This window comes from Sus scrofa, chromosome 10 (genome assembly GCF_000003025.6).
Source record: "Sus scrofa isolate TJ Tabasco breed Duroc chromosome 10, Sscrofa11.1, whole genome shotgun sequence".
Classification (NCBI taxonomy): domain Eukaryota; kingdom Metazoa; phylum Chordata; class Mammalia; order Artiodactyla; family Suidae; genus Sus; species Sus scrofa.
Genome location: NC_010452.4, coordinates 30,126,802 through 30,146,303, shown reverse-complemented (window position 1 = coordinate 30,146,303; position 19,502 = coordinate 30,126,802). Strand labels below are relative to the sequence as shown.

The 19,502-nt window shown below is 42.8% G+C and overlaps 1 protein-coding gene across 6 annotated transcripts in view; it reads left to right on the top strand.

Moving 5' to 3' along the window:
- NTRK2 (neurotrophic receptor tyrosine kinase 2) overlaps nt 1–19,502 on the top strand; it is a 399,889-nt gene that overhangs the window by 283,635 nt on the left and 96,752 nt on the right. For all 6 annotated transcript variants that reach the window (XM_021064645.1, XM_021064646.1, XM_021064643.1 and 3 more), the window contains one exon: nt 17,799–17,929. In XM_021064645.1, the coding sequence (XP_020920304.1) occupies nt 17,799–17,929 (131 nt within the window). The remainder of the gene's footprint in view (nt 1–17,798; nt 17,930–19,502) is intronic.

Below are 19,502 nucleotides of genomic sequence, written 5' to 3'. Positions count from 1 at the left end.
AATGAGTTTGATATAATCTACTCTGAATATTTAATGTCATTTAAATACTTTAGACCAAGCTAATCCCAGTTGTGAATGGTTCCTATTAACATAAAACAACAGAACTTTTAATCACCCAGCATAAGTAGTTCCCTTTGTAATAGTCGCATTGACACTCTCTTCGGAGAAGGCAATTTCTAGAAGAGACTTCATTATAACTCAGGAAATAGCAGGAGCCAGAATTGTCCGACCCCCTACAAGAACCCCAACAAGATCCAAGCCCAATGGGTTCGAATAGCTCTCTTCTCTCTAAAGCACTGTGATTAGGAAATGTGACTTAGTTGTGTGCTTTTTATAACTGTTCTCCAAAAAACTGAGTCTGGAGCATTGACGCCAAAGTTTGGAAGTGTCCCAGCTGATGGGAGCACACCAAACAAGTCCTTATGCTAAGGACTAAGCCAGCAAGAAAGGAACCCAAGAGCTACGCCTCTCACGTTATAAATCTGCCCTCAGCTCATAAACTGCCTTCAACACCACACTTCTTGACATGAGTTCACACCCAAGGCTTTGCAGCTTCTCAAAGATGGAGCATGTGAATAGGCAGAGGACAAAAGGGGTAAATCTGGTGGCGACAGAAGAAGGGTGATTTGACTTTCAGGTCCAGGCTTTAGTGATCTTCTGCTCATTTCATATAGCCTTTATCTTCCCTGCCTTCCCCTGTTCTTACACTTTTGAATTAAATGTAGTGTTTGGTTGATAAAAGTCTGTAATGAGAACAATTGAGGTATAATGAAAATAGTATTGGATTTGAAGGCCAGAAAATGGGTTTTGGGTCCTGGCTCAGCTCTGGGAAATGAGCACTTTTGCTATGCCTTGCTGTCCTCATTTTTTTTTTCTTTTTTCTTTTTTAAGGCCAAACCTGTATCATATGAAAGTTCCTGGGCTGGAGTGGAATCAGAACTGCAGCTGCCAGCCTACATCACAGCCACAGCAATGCCAGATCCGAGCCACGTCTGCCACCTGCACCACAGCTCATGGCAATGTGGCAATGCCGGATCCTTAATCCACTGAGTGAACCCAGGAATTGAACCCAAGTCCTCATAGATACTAGTCAGATTCATTAGTGCTGAGCCACAATGGGAACTCCGTTGCTGTCCTCATTTGTAAAATGAAAAGATTCTTTAAGTTCTTCAGGCATCTTGGCTAAGCTCTTGGTGAACATTCCTGCTATGTGAAGACTCCAAGGAGCACTTCCCTGGTAAGATAGTGAAGACATGCCATCCAGATCCCTAAGTGGAGCTTATCTGTTTGCCCCTTATTGGTAAGAGGGAAGTGAAAAAGAGGCTGAATCTTTCATGGCTGAGATTTTTCAATAGATTTCTGGAAGAGGGATGGTGCATGGTTACTGTGTTGATGCATGAAACATAGTGGAAGAATCTTCATCTCAGAATATGCTATGGGGGGCCTGCAGTTGGGGCAGGAGGGCCCCATTCAGTGGAACTTGGAATAGCTCTAGGCTTAGGGCCAGCAAGTGTAGCAGGTTCGGTAGAAAGAAACAATGGGAAAGGGCTTAAAATAAAAGAGTGCCAACTGCATGAGTGGTATGTACTCTCACCTCCAATTGGGCAGAAAAGCAGGTAGCCCATTATTGATCCTCATATGGAAAGAAAGTCTAAAATGCTCTTGTGCAGGAATTGCTGGGTTGTCCTAGAGGATGAGGGCTAGTAGTAGGCTGGGTAGTGGGACCCCAGAGTACTGTCCTCTTACTCTGGCATGTTTATACTCCAGCTGAATGCTCCATTCTCTGCTTATTCATCCTAAAGTAAGGCCTTCCATTGTGTTCTACCAATGGCTCAGTTCCTAACCAAACTTCCTACCTGACGTCAGCATTACTGATGTAAGAACACAGGAAACCCTTCCTAGCTATCCAATCTTTCTTCGATATGAACAGGATTCAAGATTTATTCCACATGAGAGGCCAATAAGCACCTGAACAAGAAGGTCCAAAGAGAAAAACTGACCCTGAGAAGGACAGAAATTTTTTAGGGAGAGGAAAAAAATTTAAGGGGAAAAGAAAATTATTCTTCGATGTGAGATTTTTATACCCATAAATCAACGTTAGGTAGCTATGAAAAAGGAATTATAAGATAAGGAACTCAAAAGTTAACTATATAATGGCTGAAATAAAGGTTTCCATCACAGGTCTGAAAGAGAGACAAGAAAGTTTTCTAGCATAAAGAGCAAAAAGGCAGAGAGAAACAGTGCTGGAGAAGAAAAGAGGGGAGAAAGAGATGGCCAATTCATGCGAGGGAATTCGTATAGTTTGATTGTATCCTGAGAGGTGACATATGATCATTAAGGCTTCCAAATCATAATGGGAACAGAGAGAAAAATGGTAGGGAGACAATTATCAAAGAAAAAAAATGAAGATGATTTCTCAGTGTTGATGAAGCACCCTAGACTGCACTTTGAGAAATCTACTAAGTGCCGCCTGAGGAAATGAAAAATATATTTACTTGAATTTGATGCTGGAACAAAGAATATAGTTGAGGCGTTCCCGTTGTGACTCAGTGTTTAACAAACCCAACTAGTAGCCATGAGGACGCAGGATCGATCCCTGGCCTCCCTCAGTGGGTTGAGGATCCTGCTTTATCGTGATCTGTGGTGTAGGTAGAAGATGCAGCTCAGATCCCACGTTGCTGTGGCTGTGGTGTGGGCCGGCGACTGTAGCTCTGAATCGACCCCTAGCCTGGGAACCTCCATATGCTGCGAGTGCAGCCCGAAAAAGATCAAAGACTAATAAATAAATAAATAAATAAATAAAATGTAGTTGATTTACAATGTTTTGTCAATTTCTGGTGTACAGCAAAGTGACCTATATGTATATATTCTTTTTCTCATATTATCTTCCATCATGTTCTATCACAAGTGATTGGATGTAGTTCCCTGTGCTGTACAGCAGGACCTCATTGCTCACCCTTCTAAATGTAAGAGTTTGTGATGCTGGAACAATCTCGATGCTTGGGAAAGAGAAGTCTTTGGATCTTGATACCATGAACCTTCTCCTTCGAGTAGCTCAGAAGCTCTGTGCATGACATCAGGCATGCAGAAAAGCAAATGTAATCCTGGCATCCACTTAGTCTTCTAGTGTACAGTATTAAGGTGGATATGTTAACATAAATTCTGCTTATTGCTTTTCAGTTTTTAGAAACATTAGACAATTAACTGTTTCATATTGTGAATTGAATGTACATGACGATAATATTGATGCAGATGCGGTAAAGGTCAAGCTCAAAAGATATACCCCAATGTGTTTATGGGACATAGGGAAGATGCTAGTATGCTCATCATATACAGAAGAGTGTCAGGATACTGGCTGAAATAGAGGTACAGTATAACAGATAATATATAGAAGAGCTACACATTAATATAGCCTCCAGTCACTGGGAGGAGGGGGGAGATGGTATGAGCAAAATCCTCCTCTTATATAGTGAGAATCAATAATCATCTGAAAACAGGACCAGGAGGAATAGCATATTGATTAGAGTTATGGAGATAATCCCTGGAAAACCAAGATTCAAATTGTATGGCATTGGTTTACCAGGAGCGTAGGACCAAGGACAGGGAAGTGTATGGAAAGGGACATCTCTCTATATTAAGGCTCTTGGCTTGTTACCATGTGCATGTGTTGCTTTCCTTTTTTTTTTTTTTTTTTTTGGACATTGAAAGAGATGGCTTCTCCTCTGACATACAGAAGTTCTGCTTGTGAGGATATAACCGAATATCGAGTCATACAAGATAGCTGATGTATTTGTCTCTTTTGGACCTGCACAAATGGAAATTTCATTTGGTTTAGGTTTCGGATTTTAGATTTTAATGCAGATATGTCTTAACATGAAGGTCCAGTTCATGATCATATCAGTGACATCCTGGCTGTTTGGAAATGTCATAATTCATTATATTCAACACTGCGCTTCTTTCCAATGGACATTTCAAGCCCTGCTTAACTGACGGGAGACAAATGGCACACCCTCCACCCCCAAACCCTGTATGCAAAGAATTTCTTTTTCCTTCTAAACATCCTCAACCCTTTATTTTTAACATCTGGCATGGCAGTTTTTTACATTCTGCCTTTGACAAATGTTATGTGTGTACTTATGTCTCCATCTCCCTATTCGACTGCACTTCCTTTACAGTGAAGATTTGTGTTCTATTGGAAGAGACTGTGAGGTTGGTTTTATTTTTTTTTTTAATTCTTTGAATGTTTATTTATTTATTTTTAAATTGAAGTATAGTTATTTTCCAATGTTGTGTTAGTTTCAATTGTACAGCGAGTCAGTTATACACACATGTTATATATATATATATTTTTTTTTTTTCTTTTTCAGCTGCTTTTCCATTGTATGTTATTTTAAGATATGGATATAGTTCTCTGTGCTATACAGTAGGTCCTTGTTGTTTACTTATTTCATGTTATAGCAGTGTGTGTATGTTAATCCCAAAGTCCCAATTTATCTCTGCCCCCAGTCCTCATTATGTTTCTTGGTAACCATAAGTTTGTTGTCAAAGTCTGTGAATCTCTTTTGTAATTAAGTTCATTTGCGTCATTTTTTTTAGACTTCACATCTAAGTGATATGTAATAGTTATCTTTCTCTCTCTTATTTCACTTAATATGGTAATTTCTAGATCCATCCATGTTGCTGCAAATGGCCTTCTTTCATTCTTTCTTATGGCTGAATATTATTCATTCCATTATATTTATTCATATATATAATATTATTTATTCTATTATATATTATTCACATCTTTATCCACTTATCTGTCAATGGGCATTTAGTTTGCTTCCATGTCTTGGCTATTGCGCAGCTGCTATGAACACTGAGGTGCTAGTCTCTTTTTGGATTAAGGTTTTCTCTACATACAGACTGCATGGTTTTGAAGCCACTTCTAACTTACCTTGCCCACTTTCCAACTGTGTGACTTTGGGCAAATCACGTAGCATCTCCAAGACTCACCCCATTCTCCACATGGAGACAGTGATGTCTCTTTCTAGGTCCAGCAGGATGTCTGAAGACAAGATTGCATGCACAATGCTTGACATAAGTACCCAGCAGATGTGCCATGAATGACATTGACCTCCTCTTGCCCTTATCCCCCCTTGAACCTTCCACAGCATCAGAGACAATTCTTTACCCATAAATGCTTTTACAGTGAAATGAGAAAGAAAAATAAGATGTTGGATTGAAAGATGCTGAAACTATGGCAAAATCCTTTAAAAATACACACTAGCCCTACGAGTTCTCAAATAACCATATTGAAGAGGAACTATCATTGTACTCTGCCTGGTATCTTCATTGTTCAGAGAGCCATCCAGGGATGGAAAACGCTTGAGATGCTCCCCCAAATATTATCTGTGCCCTTATAGTTTTCATTCACCACATATCTTGGTTATGAGCTCTACTGAGCATTGCCTTTCTGTGGAACTGGGGCAGAGCATACAGCCATAGAAAGCAGCAGGGAAGCTGGCACGGAATTCTAGACCTCATGAAGGACCCACTGGCTCTCCACTGCTTCTTATGCTAAGTGCTCACTCCTTTCTCTTGTGTCCAGAGCTTTCCTCATCAAGACGCCAACCTGCTTTTCTAGAGCTGTCTCGGTGATTCCACGGAGCCTTTGCTGAGTGGCCCGCTTACCGAGCACTTTGCTGGCTCAGCAGCATTTAATCATATCCTGATCACATTATTGTTCCATCTGCGTTGCTCTTACCTAGTCCCGCCCCCTCACTAGAGTGTGCCCACACAGAAGATATTCACGATCTTTATGCTTGTATCAACTGTTTACTAACTTAAGACACGGGCTAGGAAAGCCCCTGATGCACCCTGGCCTGTGTGGTTTGCGACGTATCCCCACCAAAGACAAATATTTCTTTCACGACAGGAGCATTCATTCAGAAGCACCTTGGTCAAGGCCCATGGACTTGAAGAAGTCAATCAGGAGACCCTAGTGTCTACCAGTTGAAATGATTGAAGGAAGGATGGTTTTGGCTTAGAGGGCATGGGAGTGGAGGGCCCTAGGTGATAAAACTGAAGCCAGCCTAGAACCCTCAAAGGGAAGTCGATACACCCAGCTTGGGAGGGGGGAAGCAGGGTGTTGAAGGGGTGCTTTCCCTCCTCGGGAGCAGGAAGCGCTTGGGGGCTCAGGGACACAGGGTTAGAAGAGGTAGACGGATAAGACTGCCTGGCCCACCTGCCAGGATCTTGTACCGTCACTCTGCATAATTATTCTTGAAAATACAAACATTGCCGGGGCTGACTGACAAGTATTGTTCCAGCAGGGAGGGCTGTCAGGGCAAATCAATCCAACTCTACCACATGCCAGTGTGTAGAACAGATATAATTTTGGCTGTTAGGGGCTGTCAAAGCGAAGGATGTGCCGTATGTGTATTTTGAAGTGTGGTGTTCCCTTCAGTCTAACAGCTTGAAAGATTTCTGGGGCTTTCCTCCCCTCCCTGGATGTTTTCTGCAAGAAGTTTGGGGAATTTTAACTTCCAAGAACGCAAGTCATTTATCTCATGGGATGTGCAGATTAGATGTAGCCCTATCCTGTCTTCCCTCACCTCCTCATAGCTGCTCTGCTCTCCCTCAAACTGGGTATTAAAATTGGGCTGAGAAGGAAAAGGTCCTTGGCTGCCCTTGGATGTTGTACAGTGCATCCAGGTGGGTGCCTGGTGCCCTCCCAGCGGTGCAGAGTCACCTGGCAAGAGTTTATCTTGTCCATCCCTGGAGCGACCCAATGCCAGGCTTGGCCTGAAGGTTCACCCCGAGGCTCTAGGGAGTCCCTCAAAATCCACTTCCTCCTTCAGTGGCCCCCTGCTGTGATGTGCATCAAAGGTGACTTTTTTAGAAGGTGGTTTGCGCAAAACCTTTCCTCTCTGCTTCAGAAGTTTTCTGCATCCCCCACCCCACCGCATTTTCAGTGGCTTTCCTGGAAATCTGTCCCACCAATTTTCTTTTCCTTCCTTCTCCTCTCCCTCTCTCCCTCCCTCCCTCTCTCTCTCCCTCCCTTTCCTTCCTTCCTTCCCTTCTTTGATGTCTTTTTAATTTCTTACTTTTTACCATTTCCCCTTAACTTACAAACACCCTAAGATCTCTCGTTCCTCAAAATCCCCCCAGCCCCCATCTCTCTAGAGTCACTACTCCATCCTTAGACTGACCTGTCTGTCCCTGCCCTATCCAGGCTCCCGTTTGCCCTTGACCTCCCACTCAGGGGGTCTCCACCCACGTTCTCCACCTCTTCACCTCCCACTGCCTCCTCTACCCCAGGAAGTCTGACCTCTGCTCTCCTCATGCCCATCCATGGCCCGTTCTCCTGCTTCTCTCGTTTGTCCATTTTGGTCTTGTGCTAAGGCTCCTTGTTTTCTGCTCTTGCCTAAAAATATCAGGATCAATCCTTGGTGACAGCCTCTGTTCCCTTTGGGGTCATGGACATGACCTCAGCTTCCCTGGGGCCTGTCACACTAAGCGGTGTGCATTTGATGCGCAAGGGACTGGAGAAGAAAGGTGGGTCAGTAACTAGATGGAGGCCACCCCCCCCGGCACCCCCACACTCCCACACCCTCCGACACCCCCACACCCCCTGCTCAGCATGGGACTCTGCGAGAATGAGGTTCTACAGTTCCATCTGTTACTGGCCTCTCTGCCTCCAATTTGGCCACTGGCAGAATAATCTAATCTGTCCTTGTCACTTTTCTTCCACGCTCAACAGTCTTCTACATAAGACTACAAAACAAAGCCATGGACTCACCTATCATGGAATGTATGTGCTGGAGCAGACGCCTTCCTTTAAAGACGATGAAAGGAAGGCAAGAGTCAGGGAAGTCCTTTGTGCAAGAGTCCATGCTTACTAGGGCCTGAGCTTGTTTAAACTAGTTAGTGTGGTGTTCAAAGCCCTCTGTCATCCACCCTCATCCTCCTTCTGTTGCATGTAGCCTGCTCTTTCTCTTCAGGAAAAAAAACAAGATAAATCACATTTTTTTTTAATTTTATTGAAGTACAGTTGATTTACAATGTTGTGTTAGCTTCAGGTGTATAGCAAAGTGACTCAGTTATGTATATATAACTGAATATATACACACACACACACACACACACACACATATATATTCTTTTTCAAATTCTTTTCCATTATAGGTTATTATAAGATATTGACTGTCGGTCCCTGTGCTATACAGTAGGTCCTTGTTAGTCTTTTATTTTATATATGGCAGTGTATATATATTCATCTCAAACTCCTAAGTTTTCCCTCTCCCCTCCTTTCCCCTTTGGTAATCAGAAGTTTGTTTTCTGTATCTGTGTGTCTATTTCTGTTTTGCAGATAAGTTAATTTTTATCATTTTTTTTAGATTCCACACATAAGTGATATCATATGGTGTATGTCTTTCTCTGATTTACTTCACTTAGCATGGTAACTGGACTTTTCCTCCTCTTGATCCGTATTTTTTCTCTCACCCCACCTTAAAAGCCCTCTTTCCCACCATTCTCATCTCTTGTTCAATCACTCATTTATTTTTACATGTTCATGTTATTATTTATTCATAAAATAGTATTGATTGCCTAATATGTTCCAGGCCCAGCAGTGGGTGTGGGAAATTACGTCTCTTCTTTAACCCCATCCCCAAAGCATTCTTGAGGAAGCCCATTGATTTTTATGCCATTATGATGATAAGTGCCGTGGACTCCCTGTGTGATGTTTAACGAAAGGGTGACTTTTGCGTCATATGTTTATTTCTTATTGAGTTCTATCATAAGAAATAGTCTTAGGAAATACACTATTTACTCTACAGGCATTGTTAAGGACGTTGATCTCCTGTGTAAAATCCATCCAATATATTCTTTTCCAAACTAGATGCTGTGAAGAATCTTACTTACCATAAGGAATTTCTGTGCTCTTACTTATGGGTCATCAATATTGTATATGTTTATTGTGTTTCTCTCCTGGCTTCTGCTGCGGAGAAACTCAGAGTCAAATTATGACTTAAGTTTAATAACCACATCGGACCCTAGAATCTTCATGTTAGCATTTCTTTTTCTTTTTTCTTTTCTTTCTTTCTTTCTTTCTTTTTTTTTTTTTTTCGGCTTTTGCTTTTTAGGGCTGAACCCGTCGCATATGGCAGTTCCCGAGTTAGGGGTCCAATCGGAGCTACAGCTGCTAGCCTACACCACAGCCACAGCAACTACACCACAGCCACAGCAACTCCGGATCCCAGCTGCATCTGTGACCTACTCCACAGCTCACGGCCACGCCAGATCCTTAACCCACTGAGCAAAGCCAGGGATCGAACCCACATCCTCTTGGATCCTAGTTGGGTTCGTTAACCTTTGAGCCGTGAGGAGAACTCCCACATTTGCTTAACCTCTTGTTTTAGCCTTCTTTTCTATTTTCTCTAACTTAGCCTCTTGTTTTAGACTTCTTTTCTGTTTTGTTTGTTTGTTTGTTTGTTTGTTTTTAACTTGAATTCTTTTTGAACTTTTTGTTTTCCTTTGCATGATCACACAAAGTACATGGAATCTTTTGTGAATGAAGCCAAGGCATAAGTAATAAAAGTTATGATAGGTAACATCATGTGTGGTTTTCTGCCCTTTTAGGTTGTGAGTTCCTTGAGGACAAGGATTATCTTGTGCATCCTTTTTACTAGGACCCAGGCTATAGCAGGTGCTAATTAGAGGTTTGTTGAACTAAAACTTGACCCATGACTCGCTAGCTGGGCAAAGCCAAGCACACTTTCTCTTTCCCTTTTCTTCTGTCAGAAGGCTAAGGAAAGGTAGAATATAGTAATGGAAAGAATTTAAACTTTGCCTGTTAGCAATTGTACAAACTGGGATGAGTTATTTAGCTTATACGATCCTCTTCTTTTTACTTAAACCTGAAAATGGAAATAAGGATACCCTACTGGATTGCTACGAAGATTGATAACCCTTGTAAACCTCTCAGCACATTTTCTGGCCCATAATAGCAATCAGCACATGTTCGGGCCCCTCTCTTCCCTCCCTATTTCCTCATTTCATTGGAAATTGCACTTGGAAAGGATAAGTGGGTTGCTCTATGACCACAAGTTAGTCAATTAATGGTGGTGTCATCTGTAAAATAAATGTGACTATTGACCTTATTCAGAGGGATATGAAAATTAATTGATGTTAATGCACATTGGGATTTTTTGATGAAAAGTGCTTAAGAATGGCTCAATGTTATTACATGTTCTATTTCATCATTAATGTTATTTATGAATATTTGGTTTCATCTTGTCTTGGAGTGTTTTACATCTCTGGTTTTAACTGCATCTTTTCCTTTCCATTTAGTCCCAAGTTATATCTTAATAAAAACAGAGATGAAATATTCAAAACATAGTACCTGTCTTTCATACAAATTTATTTTTACAAGGTGAATGGTGAATGATTACACCTTGCTTGAATATGTTCCCGGTGAAATAGACATTAAGATATTTAGTAAATAATTTTGTTAATTGCATGTAAAGTCAAGCATCTTCCATACGTTTGACATTTTGATTTTTGCATTCATATTTTATGTTTATTGGCTATTTTCTAGTGAAACTCTTCATTATGAGATGCTTGATCCATTTCAGATGATAAACGTAAATGTTTCAAGTATTTCTAGTTGAAGAGATAATTTACTAAATGAAATACCTGTTTTCACATTACTGTCAAGAAATGCACACCTCCTGTAGTCTCAAATAGGGGCTTATGTTATGGAGACCAAGGGTTGCTCTTCCTAGTCCGGGGATCTGAGTCCAAGCTTGGTCACCTTATAGCTGTGTGTACCTGGGGAAGTCACTTCACCTCTCTGAGACTCACTGGCTGACTGTCAAACATAAGAGAATCAGGAAGTTCCCATTGTGGCTCGGTGATAACAAGCCCGATTAATCTCCATGAGGATGTGGTTCGATCCCTTGCCTCACTCAGTGGGTTAGGGATCCAGCATTGCCATGAGCTGTGGTATAGGTAATGGATGGGGCTCAGATCCCACATTGCTGTGGCTAGGTGTAGGCTGGCAGCTGTAGCTCTGATTCAACCCCTAGCCTGGGAATTTCCATATGCTGAGGGTGCAGCCCTAAAAAGAAAAAAACAAACAAACAAAAACAAGCAAACAGAAACAACAACAACAACAAAAACAAACAAAAAAGCAAACATAAGGGAGTCAGCCTCAGAGATCTTGAACTTCTCCCCCCATCACAGCATCTGATCCTCTGTGACGGTGAACTGCTAAAACAGCCCCTCCATTTAGGTCTGTAGGGAAACAGAGAAATTGCTCCCAATATGGAATATTATCTTCTAGGGTATATCAACTTTTACCATCCTACTCAAAACTTTAAAATATCTTCCTTTTTAACTGCAGATTACTGGGTATTTGGCATGTATTAGAGATTCAATAAATGTCTCAAGTTAAAATCCATGTGCCAAGCAGGATATATCCATGGGGCTAAGGGTCTCTATGAAACCCCATTACTGAGAATATGGGAGGATATATTTTCTCTTTTAACCTTAAGCGAGTAAAGTTATATTTATTTGTTTTATTAGTTTTAGATTGAGCATCAAGGGATATAGACATGGATTGATACTATAGCCTATGTGTATGCGTAGACTATTTATTTCTGGGAGATATTGATACTGAGAATTTGATTTAAACCATCTGAAACTGCAAGCATCTCTATAAACTACTGCAGCTACTTTGTGACAAAGTGCATTTTTCTGTGGCTGTAAAGTGATGCTAATACAAAACCAGAAATCGAGTCAGTTCTGGTACTCAGGAAGCAAATGACCAAAGGTACCAAATTTCCACTCTGGAAAATTCCATTGACAATAAAAATATCCAGTTTTGGAGTTCTCGTTGTGGCACAGTGGAAACAAATCTGACTAGGAACCATGAGGTTGCAGGTTTGATCCCTGGCCTTGATCAGTGGGTTAATCTCCATATGCTGTAGTTGTCATCCTTGAAAGACAAAAAAAAAAAAAAAAATCTGGACAGTTTTTACCCTCATTTTGGTTGCTATTGCTGGTCGTTACTTTCTCCCTTATTCCACAGAGTAGATTTATTTGCACAATAATCTAATCACACACTTTGTTTTAACTCTATGAACATACCTAGATCAGTCTGCAGACCACAGGAGTTTGGTGGTGTAATTTCCACCACACCACCTAAACCTTGTCTTGATACTTCTTCTTCTTTTTCTTTCTTTCTTTTTTTTTTTTTTTTTGGCTAAGTTTTGCTCCAAATCAAAGAAGCCATTTAAAATAGAGTTTCAGATTTTTTGTTATTTATTTATTTATTTATTTATTTATTTATTTATTTATTTACGGCTTTTTAGGTCCCAGTCCGTGACATATGGAGGTTCCTAGGCTAGGGGTCAAATCAGAGCTACAGCTGGCAGCCTACATCACAACCACAGCAACACCAGATCCGAGCCGCATCTTCAACCTACTCCACAGCTCACAGCAATGCTGGATCCTTAACCCACTGAGCAAGGCCAGGGATCGAATCTTTGTCTTCATGGATACTAGTCAGATTCATTTCCACTGAGCTACGATGAGAACTCCTCATTTATTTTTTATTAGTTATCGGGTTGGGTTTGAGGTTATTTTATTTGAGTCTCCAACGTTAAGAGCCAGAGAACTGACTGACCTCAGAGAAAGGAAGCATGTAAACATTGCAACATGCTTCCTGGATAGATTATTTATCATGGAATCTTATACTCACTTCACACAGAATAGTTTGCATCAAATGAATCCAAAGGTTCCTGGGGCCCTTGAAGGCAGTGTTATTCAAAGTGCTAGTCCAGGGAGTTCCTGTCGTGGCTCAGCAGTAACAAACTGGACTAGTATCTGTGAGGACACGGATCCTTGGCCTCACTATGTGGGTTAAGGATCCGTCATTGCCGTGAGCTGTGATGTAGGCTAGCAGCTGAAGCTCTGATTTAACCCCTAGTCTGGGAACTTCCATATGCCACAAGGGTGGCCCTAAAAAGCAAAAGCAAACAAACAATGAGATTGTCCAGAAGAGGAATCAGTGCATTGCTTCCTTCATTAAGAAAGTCTTGCTCCTAGGAGCTCCCTAGTGGTTCAGCTGTTCAGGATCCTGCATTGTCACTGCTGAACTTCCATATGCTGTAGGTGCTCTTCCCCCCATCCCAAAATAAAAACAAAGAAAGAAAGTCTTGCTTCTAGAAAAAGTTAAGTTAATGCCAACATGAAAACAACCAACTCAGATCTCCCAGTACCTTGTCTTTTAGCTATTAACTATTGAAAGACAGAAGAGTATGAGGTTAGTAGATGCAAACTATTGCCTTTAGAATGGATAAGCAGTGAGATCCTGCTGGACAGCACAGGAAACTATATCCAATCCCTTGTGATAGAGCATGATAGAAGATTATATGAGAAAAAGAATGTATATACATGCATAACTGGGTCACTTTGCTATATAGCAGAAATGGACAGAACATTGTAAATCAACTATAATAAAAAAATTTTTTAAACTGTATGTTTGTACAGCTTGGGCAAGCTTCTCCATTCCTCTGTGCCTCGAGCCCTGGGGATGATGGAGCTGGGCCAGTGGAGAGGGAAAGTGTGAGCCAGGGGCTCAGTGGGTGAGGGGCATAGCTAGGCAGAAGTGGTACAGGCTGACGGCTTCCTCAGACAGATGCTTTCAGGTGGCTGGGGCTCCAGCAAGAGAAGAGGAGTAATTACCACAAGGTCAGGTACCCAGGCCTTGGTGGCCCTGGTGGGGGGGGTGGTGCAGTGGGTGTGGCTTTCATTCAGGAGTTGCTGCAGGGGGAAAGCATGGGTGTCCTCAGGCATAGCCAAGGTTTTATTTGAGTCAGGAAGGTAAAGGGAAGTTTAAGGAGAGATCAGGGATTATGGGAGAGAGCCCAGAGGGACCCAACCAAGGAAAGGCATGTGAGGGAGGTGAGGGGCTAGCCTTGGTTCTGCCAAGAAGAAGCTATGGCTTTGTGAGCAATTTGGAGGTGTGAGGCCAGAAAAAGAGGGATGCCTCTGGAGGGTGCAGAGGACTTCCTGTGGTGATTGAGGGAAACAGGAAGTGAGGCCTGTTGGGATAAGTGCTGAGGCTCTCCTGGAAGAGAGGAGGAAAAATTCTTAGCTCGAGAACGTGATAGCTTCAAGGTTGTTCCCCTTACTCTCCACATGGAGAATCATGCTGCTTTATGGCCTACGTGCTCAATAGGGTTGTTGTCAGTTAACTGAAAGGATAAACAAAACAGTATCTGGCTATTGTTTTTATTCTCATTCAGCACATTTTCCAACAAATATTTAGATAGTACCAGCTGTGTGCAAACACTCTGAGGCCCTGGCAAGACTGTAAATACAAACACAAAACTGTTATCTGTGCCCCTGAGTGGCACAGATTCACTTTATTTAGAGAGTGCATGGGCAAAAACCACCATTAATGTAATCTGTTATATCCCAAAGTAACAAATTAATGCAAAAGAGCCCATTTCTTCAAGAAAAGGTGCCTTTACCGTTTTCAGGGTTGGCATGGGAAAACTGGTCTCATCAATTTTAGTTTTGAAGAGGGTGAAATTGTGCCATAGCTTTGTCAATTTATTTTCCACCAACTTTTTTTTTTTAACTGCTTGGAAAGGAAGGAAGGAAAGAAGGAAGGAAGAGAGAGAGGGAGGGAGGGGGGAAGGAGGGAGGAGGAGAGGAGAGGCAAGAAAGAAAGAGAAAGAAAGAAAAGAAAGAAAGAAAGAAAGAAAGAAAGAAAGAAAGAAAGAAAGAAAGAAAGAAGAAGGAAAGAAAGAGGAGGAAAGGAGAAAGAAAAAGTGTAAACCAAATGCAAAAAAAAAAAGTTAAATACTCGCCTAAATGTGCTTAGAGTGTAAAGTAAATCAAGTGGCAGTTTAATTCCCAATGACCATATGACAACCATGGAGTTAAATATTAGATTTAAATAGGGCAGCTAATTCTCTGCAAGAATTACATTCGTCTCTTTATATGGGCACTCTACCTAATGAACACATTTCTCCCCTCTTAAATTCAGGCATGGCTACTGGAGCATGAGAAATTCATATACATTCCTACATTCATTAATAATGTGGCTCATAAAAGACCTTTTGATTTTTATCACCCTGAGTTCCCAGAGGCCCATGGAAGCAGCCATAGCTCCAAACCACATGAATTATCAGGGGGAACATCCTATTAAAGCAAACCCTTCATCATCGCTTGTATTTTATAGCGAGTTGTGTCTAAAAAGAAACTGTATAACATATCCATCAACACAAAATGGATATGGAAACGGTGTTACAGACCTTCCACAGACTCTTATAAAGTAGTCAAAGCAAAGGAATTACTACTACACACACAGTGGAACCCAGTCTCAAGGACAGTGTTGAGCGAGGGATGCAGAACCTGGAAGGATGCACATTGTAGGATGCATTTGCAGGTGCACAACAGGCCAAGGCCAACACTCTCTCATTAGGGATATGTCATTTGTAGGAAGCCAATAAGGGAAATGATTAACACAATATCCAGGCTGTCCTTTGGAGGTCAGCAGGGAGTGGTTACAACCAAGAAGGAACACAGTGGTGATTCAAAAGTACTGGTGATAGGAGTTCCCATCGTGGCTCAGTGGAAATGAATCCGACTAGGAACCATGAGGTTGCAGGTTCAATCCCTGGCCTTGCTCAGTAGGTTAAGGATCTGGCATTGCCGTGAGTTGTGGTGTAGGTCACAGATGTGGCTCGAATCTGGTGTTGCTGTGGCTGTGGTGTAGGCTGGTGGCTACAGCTCTGATTAGACCACTAGCCTGGGAACCTCCATATGCTGTGGGTGGGGCCCTAGAAAAGACAGAAAGACAGAAAAAAAAGTACTAGTGATATTGTGGTATTTTGCAGGGGGTGTTTGTTTGACTTTTTTTTTTTTTTTGGCTTTTTAGGGCCACGCGTGCAGCATATGGAAGTTCATCAGAGCTGCAGCTGCCAGCCTATGCCACAGCCAGATCCATGCCATATCTACAACCTACACCACAGCTCACCGCAATGTCGGATCCTTAACCCCCTGAGGGGGGCCAGGGATCGAACCCACATCCTTATGGATACGAGTCGAGTTCCTGACCCGCTGAGCCATAAGGAGAACTCCCTAGTGGCATTGTTTCTTAAATGTCATAGTAAGGTCACGAGTATTCATTTTCCTATTGTGATTAAAACTACAGAGAGACGCTTTGTATTTTCTTTTGAACTTCCAAATGGCTGAGAATTTGAACTGGCCTTTGAAGAGTCAAGGAAACAGAGAGGAAGCTGGGAGCTTATTTGTACTTTTTACTCTATTCCTTGCATATGTCTATTTCTCTTGTCAGGCTTAACAAGATGTGCAATTGAAGAGAAATATTGTGGTGTAGAGAAGAAATCATGGAGTCTGTATTCAGGCAGACCTACGTTCCAATCCTAGCATCTCCACCCCCGAGATGTGAATCACTGAAATTCCTACAGACTCAGTTTCCCCAAGTATAGAGGCAGGAAAGGATGCTTTCCAGGGGGGTGAGGGGCAAAGGAAAGACATCAGTGGCAACAACTTGCAAGCTCTAGAAGGAGTCACAGTCTTTTAAATTCTGTCATTTGGGGGGAGTTCCCATCATGGCTCAGTGGTATCAAACCCAACTAGTATCCATGAGGATGAGGGTTCGATCCTTGGCCTCACTCAGTGGGTTAAGGTTCTGGTGTGGCTGCAAGCTGTGGTGTAGGTGGCCAGTGTGGCTCAGATCTGGTGTTACTGTGGCTGTGGCGTAGGCTGGCAGCTGGAGCTCCAATTTTACGCCTAGCCTGGGAACCTCCATATGCCACGGGTTCGGCCCTAAAGAGACAGAAAGACAGGAAGGAAGGAAGGAAGGAGCTAAGGAAGCCAGCCCTTAGCACAGATGTTCTTGGCATTTCTGGTCTGAACCAAAGGAGTCACTGAGGCTCAGCCATGGTGCCCACATCACCAGAAGGATAAAAGTCAGCTATGAGGACACAGCTTTAATCAGCAGCACAGAGATCTTCCCTTTGGCCACTGTGTCCTCTCATCTTTTCTGCCTTGGGAGGCGAGGGGGCTTAACAGAGACATAAGGATTCCAGCCTAGCTCTCTGCCTTTTCCTCTAGACACATAACTGAGAAACACAAGAAAAGCCTCTGCCTTGTGAGAGGCCTGCCATTGACATCCATCCCCTTCTCATTTCTCCCCTTTCCTAGTCTGGAAAGCTTATAAGTGACATCCTGCCGCCAAATGCAAGGCGGTTACTTTTGTTCTATCAACAACAATGATTCCAGGAGTTCCCATTGTGGCTTAGTGGGTAACGAACCCAGCTAGCATCCAAGAGGATGCAGCTTCCATCCCTGGCCCTGCTCAGTGGGTCTGGGATCCGGCATTGCCATGAGCTATGGTATCGGTCGCAGACTCGGCCTCAGATCCGGTATTGCTGTGGCTGTGGCTGTGGCAGTGGCGTAAGCCAGCGGCTATAGCTCCAAATGGACCCCTAGCCTGTGAACCTCCATGTGCCATGGGTTTGCCCTGAAAAGACAAAAACAAACAAAAAAAGAAACAATGATTCCACTCTGAAGAGCAAGTGATGCCATCGCCTTCCAGCTCTTTGGGGTGGACCCCACGGCAGGACACTGGGCTTCTCCTTTGGTTCTCTGTGTGCAAAGAGAGACTCTGGGGCCTGCAAGGTCAGGGTGCAGCCCACTGACTCCCCAGCCCTCTTGCCTTCACCTCCGCATGCCTCGATTCCAATGTCCATTCTGTCTTTGTTTTACAGTTGTTCAGCACATCAAGCGACATAACATTGTTCTGAAAAGGGAGCTAGGCGAAGGAGCCTTTGGAAAAGTGTTCCTAGCTGAATGCTATAACCTCTGTCCTGAGCAGGACAAGATCTTGGTGGCCGTGAAGGTAAGAGAACGCTCCAGAATGTCTCATTATCTGTGGCCACCTGCATGTGTGTGAGGGTCGCTTTATTTCATTGTGGTGGCTGATTCGGGAGCAGAGCACGTCTGCTCTGGCGGATGGGTTCAGATACCTCTACCTGGACGGACTGTGGGAAGGATGTTTGGGGGCCTATCCCATTGGCAGAGGTTCTTCTCAGAGACAGCCTATCAGTCTGCAGGCTGGGAATGGCTCTGAGCCACCCTTCACAGTCCATGTTAACGAAATTCTGCATGGAGGTCAGTGGGGCCAAGCAGAATCCAACCAGCCAAGCCTTGGAGGCCCCCCTGTCTCCTCAGATGGCTCAGCGCTTGTCCAAGCTCCGCTGGGGCCTGTCTCGTCTTCAAAGGGTCTAGCAGGGAGACTCTGGTTTTCACTTCTCTCAGCCTCTGTGGTGCTAAGAATGGATGTTAGTCCTTATTTCATCCCTCCCCGATGTCTCCAAGGCACCCTTCCATCCCAAGGTGGGTGGCATCTCTGGTGGATCCCACCACCTTAGGAGACACAAGGTTTTGCTGAAGTAGAGAAATGTGCAAGTCCTTTGTCGTAGCCATAAAGTCAAAAAGGAGACTAGGTCTTCAGGAAGGTAAACATTATTGAAAGGGCTAAAATTTCCCCTGAGTGCCTGTAAAACAGAAGAATTAACAAAACAGCACTGAAGCCTTCCACAGATCTTTTGCTATGCGTGGTCAAAATTTTAAAAAAAAAAAGGACTCACCAAGGTATTGGATGATACACATAAAACCCTCCAAAGAGGTGTATATTTATAAAGTGAAATAAGTGCGAAATGAATCTGGACATGGCTAATATAATAAACTGTAACTTCTTGGCTTAAGATAAGATGATCGAATTTCGCCTTTTTGTTTGTTTGTTTTAGCCAAACATGGCATGTTTGCATGAATGGCATTTATTTTTTCGTTATAACCAGGACCACTTTCCATTTTTTTGCAAAGAGATGCAGATTCTGTTCCTGTTGCACTTAGCGTTAAAATACATCAGTATCTGTGGTAGGAGTGCCTGGGGAGAGAAATCATATGAATCTTGAACTTACCCAACTTGCAGACTAAACACAGTTTCTGTGAAAGTTCATCCAAATGAAAAACCGTGCGTTTGCTTTCCTTGTCATCAGAAGTAAGTAAGCCGGTGACACGGAGACTCTTAGACTCTCAGCTAGGCTCCGAAAAAGCTCCTCTTTGGAGCTTTTTAGGGATGATGCATATACAACCTATCAAATAAACATCGTCTCACTGAGATAAACAAATGGCAGGGGACAGTGAAGCAGAGGCGAGAAGGGGGAAGGAAGGGACATGCTGGAGAGATGCCAGGTCAGGTGCGGTGAGTGATGTAGAGTGAGAATCCTGCGGGGTCGCTGGAGATGTTTCATTCCTGCTGCTGCGATTGCTTCCTCTTTTCTTTCATTTCCTCCCAAAGTTTGTTATTTTTTTTTTTTTTGAAGCACAAAATGTTCAGAACATTTTGGCAGTGTTATATCTGCAGTCTTTGCTTTCTTTTGCTGCTATCTCCCCCCCACCCCACCCTT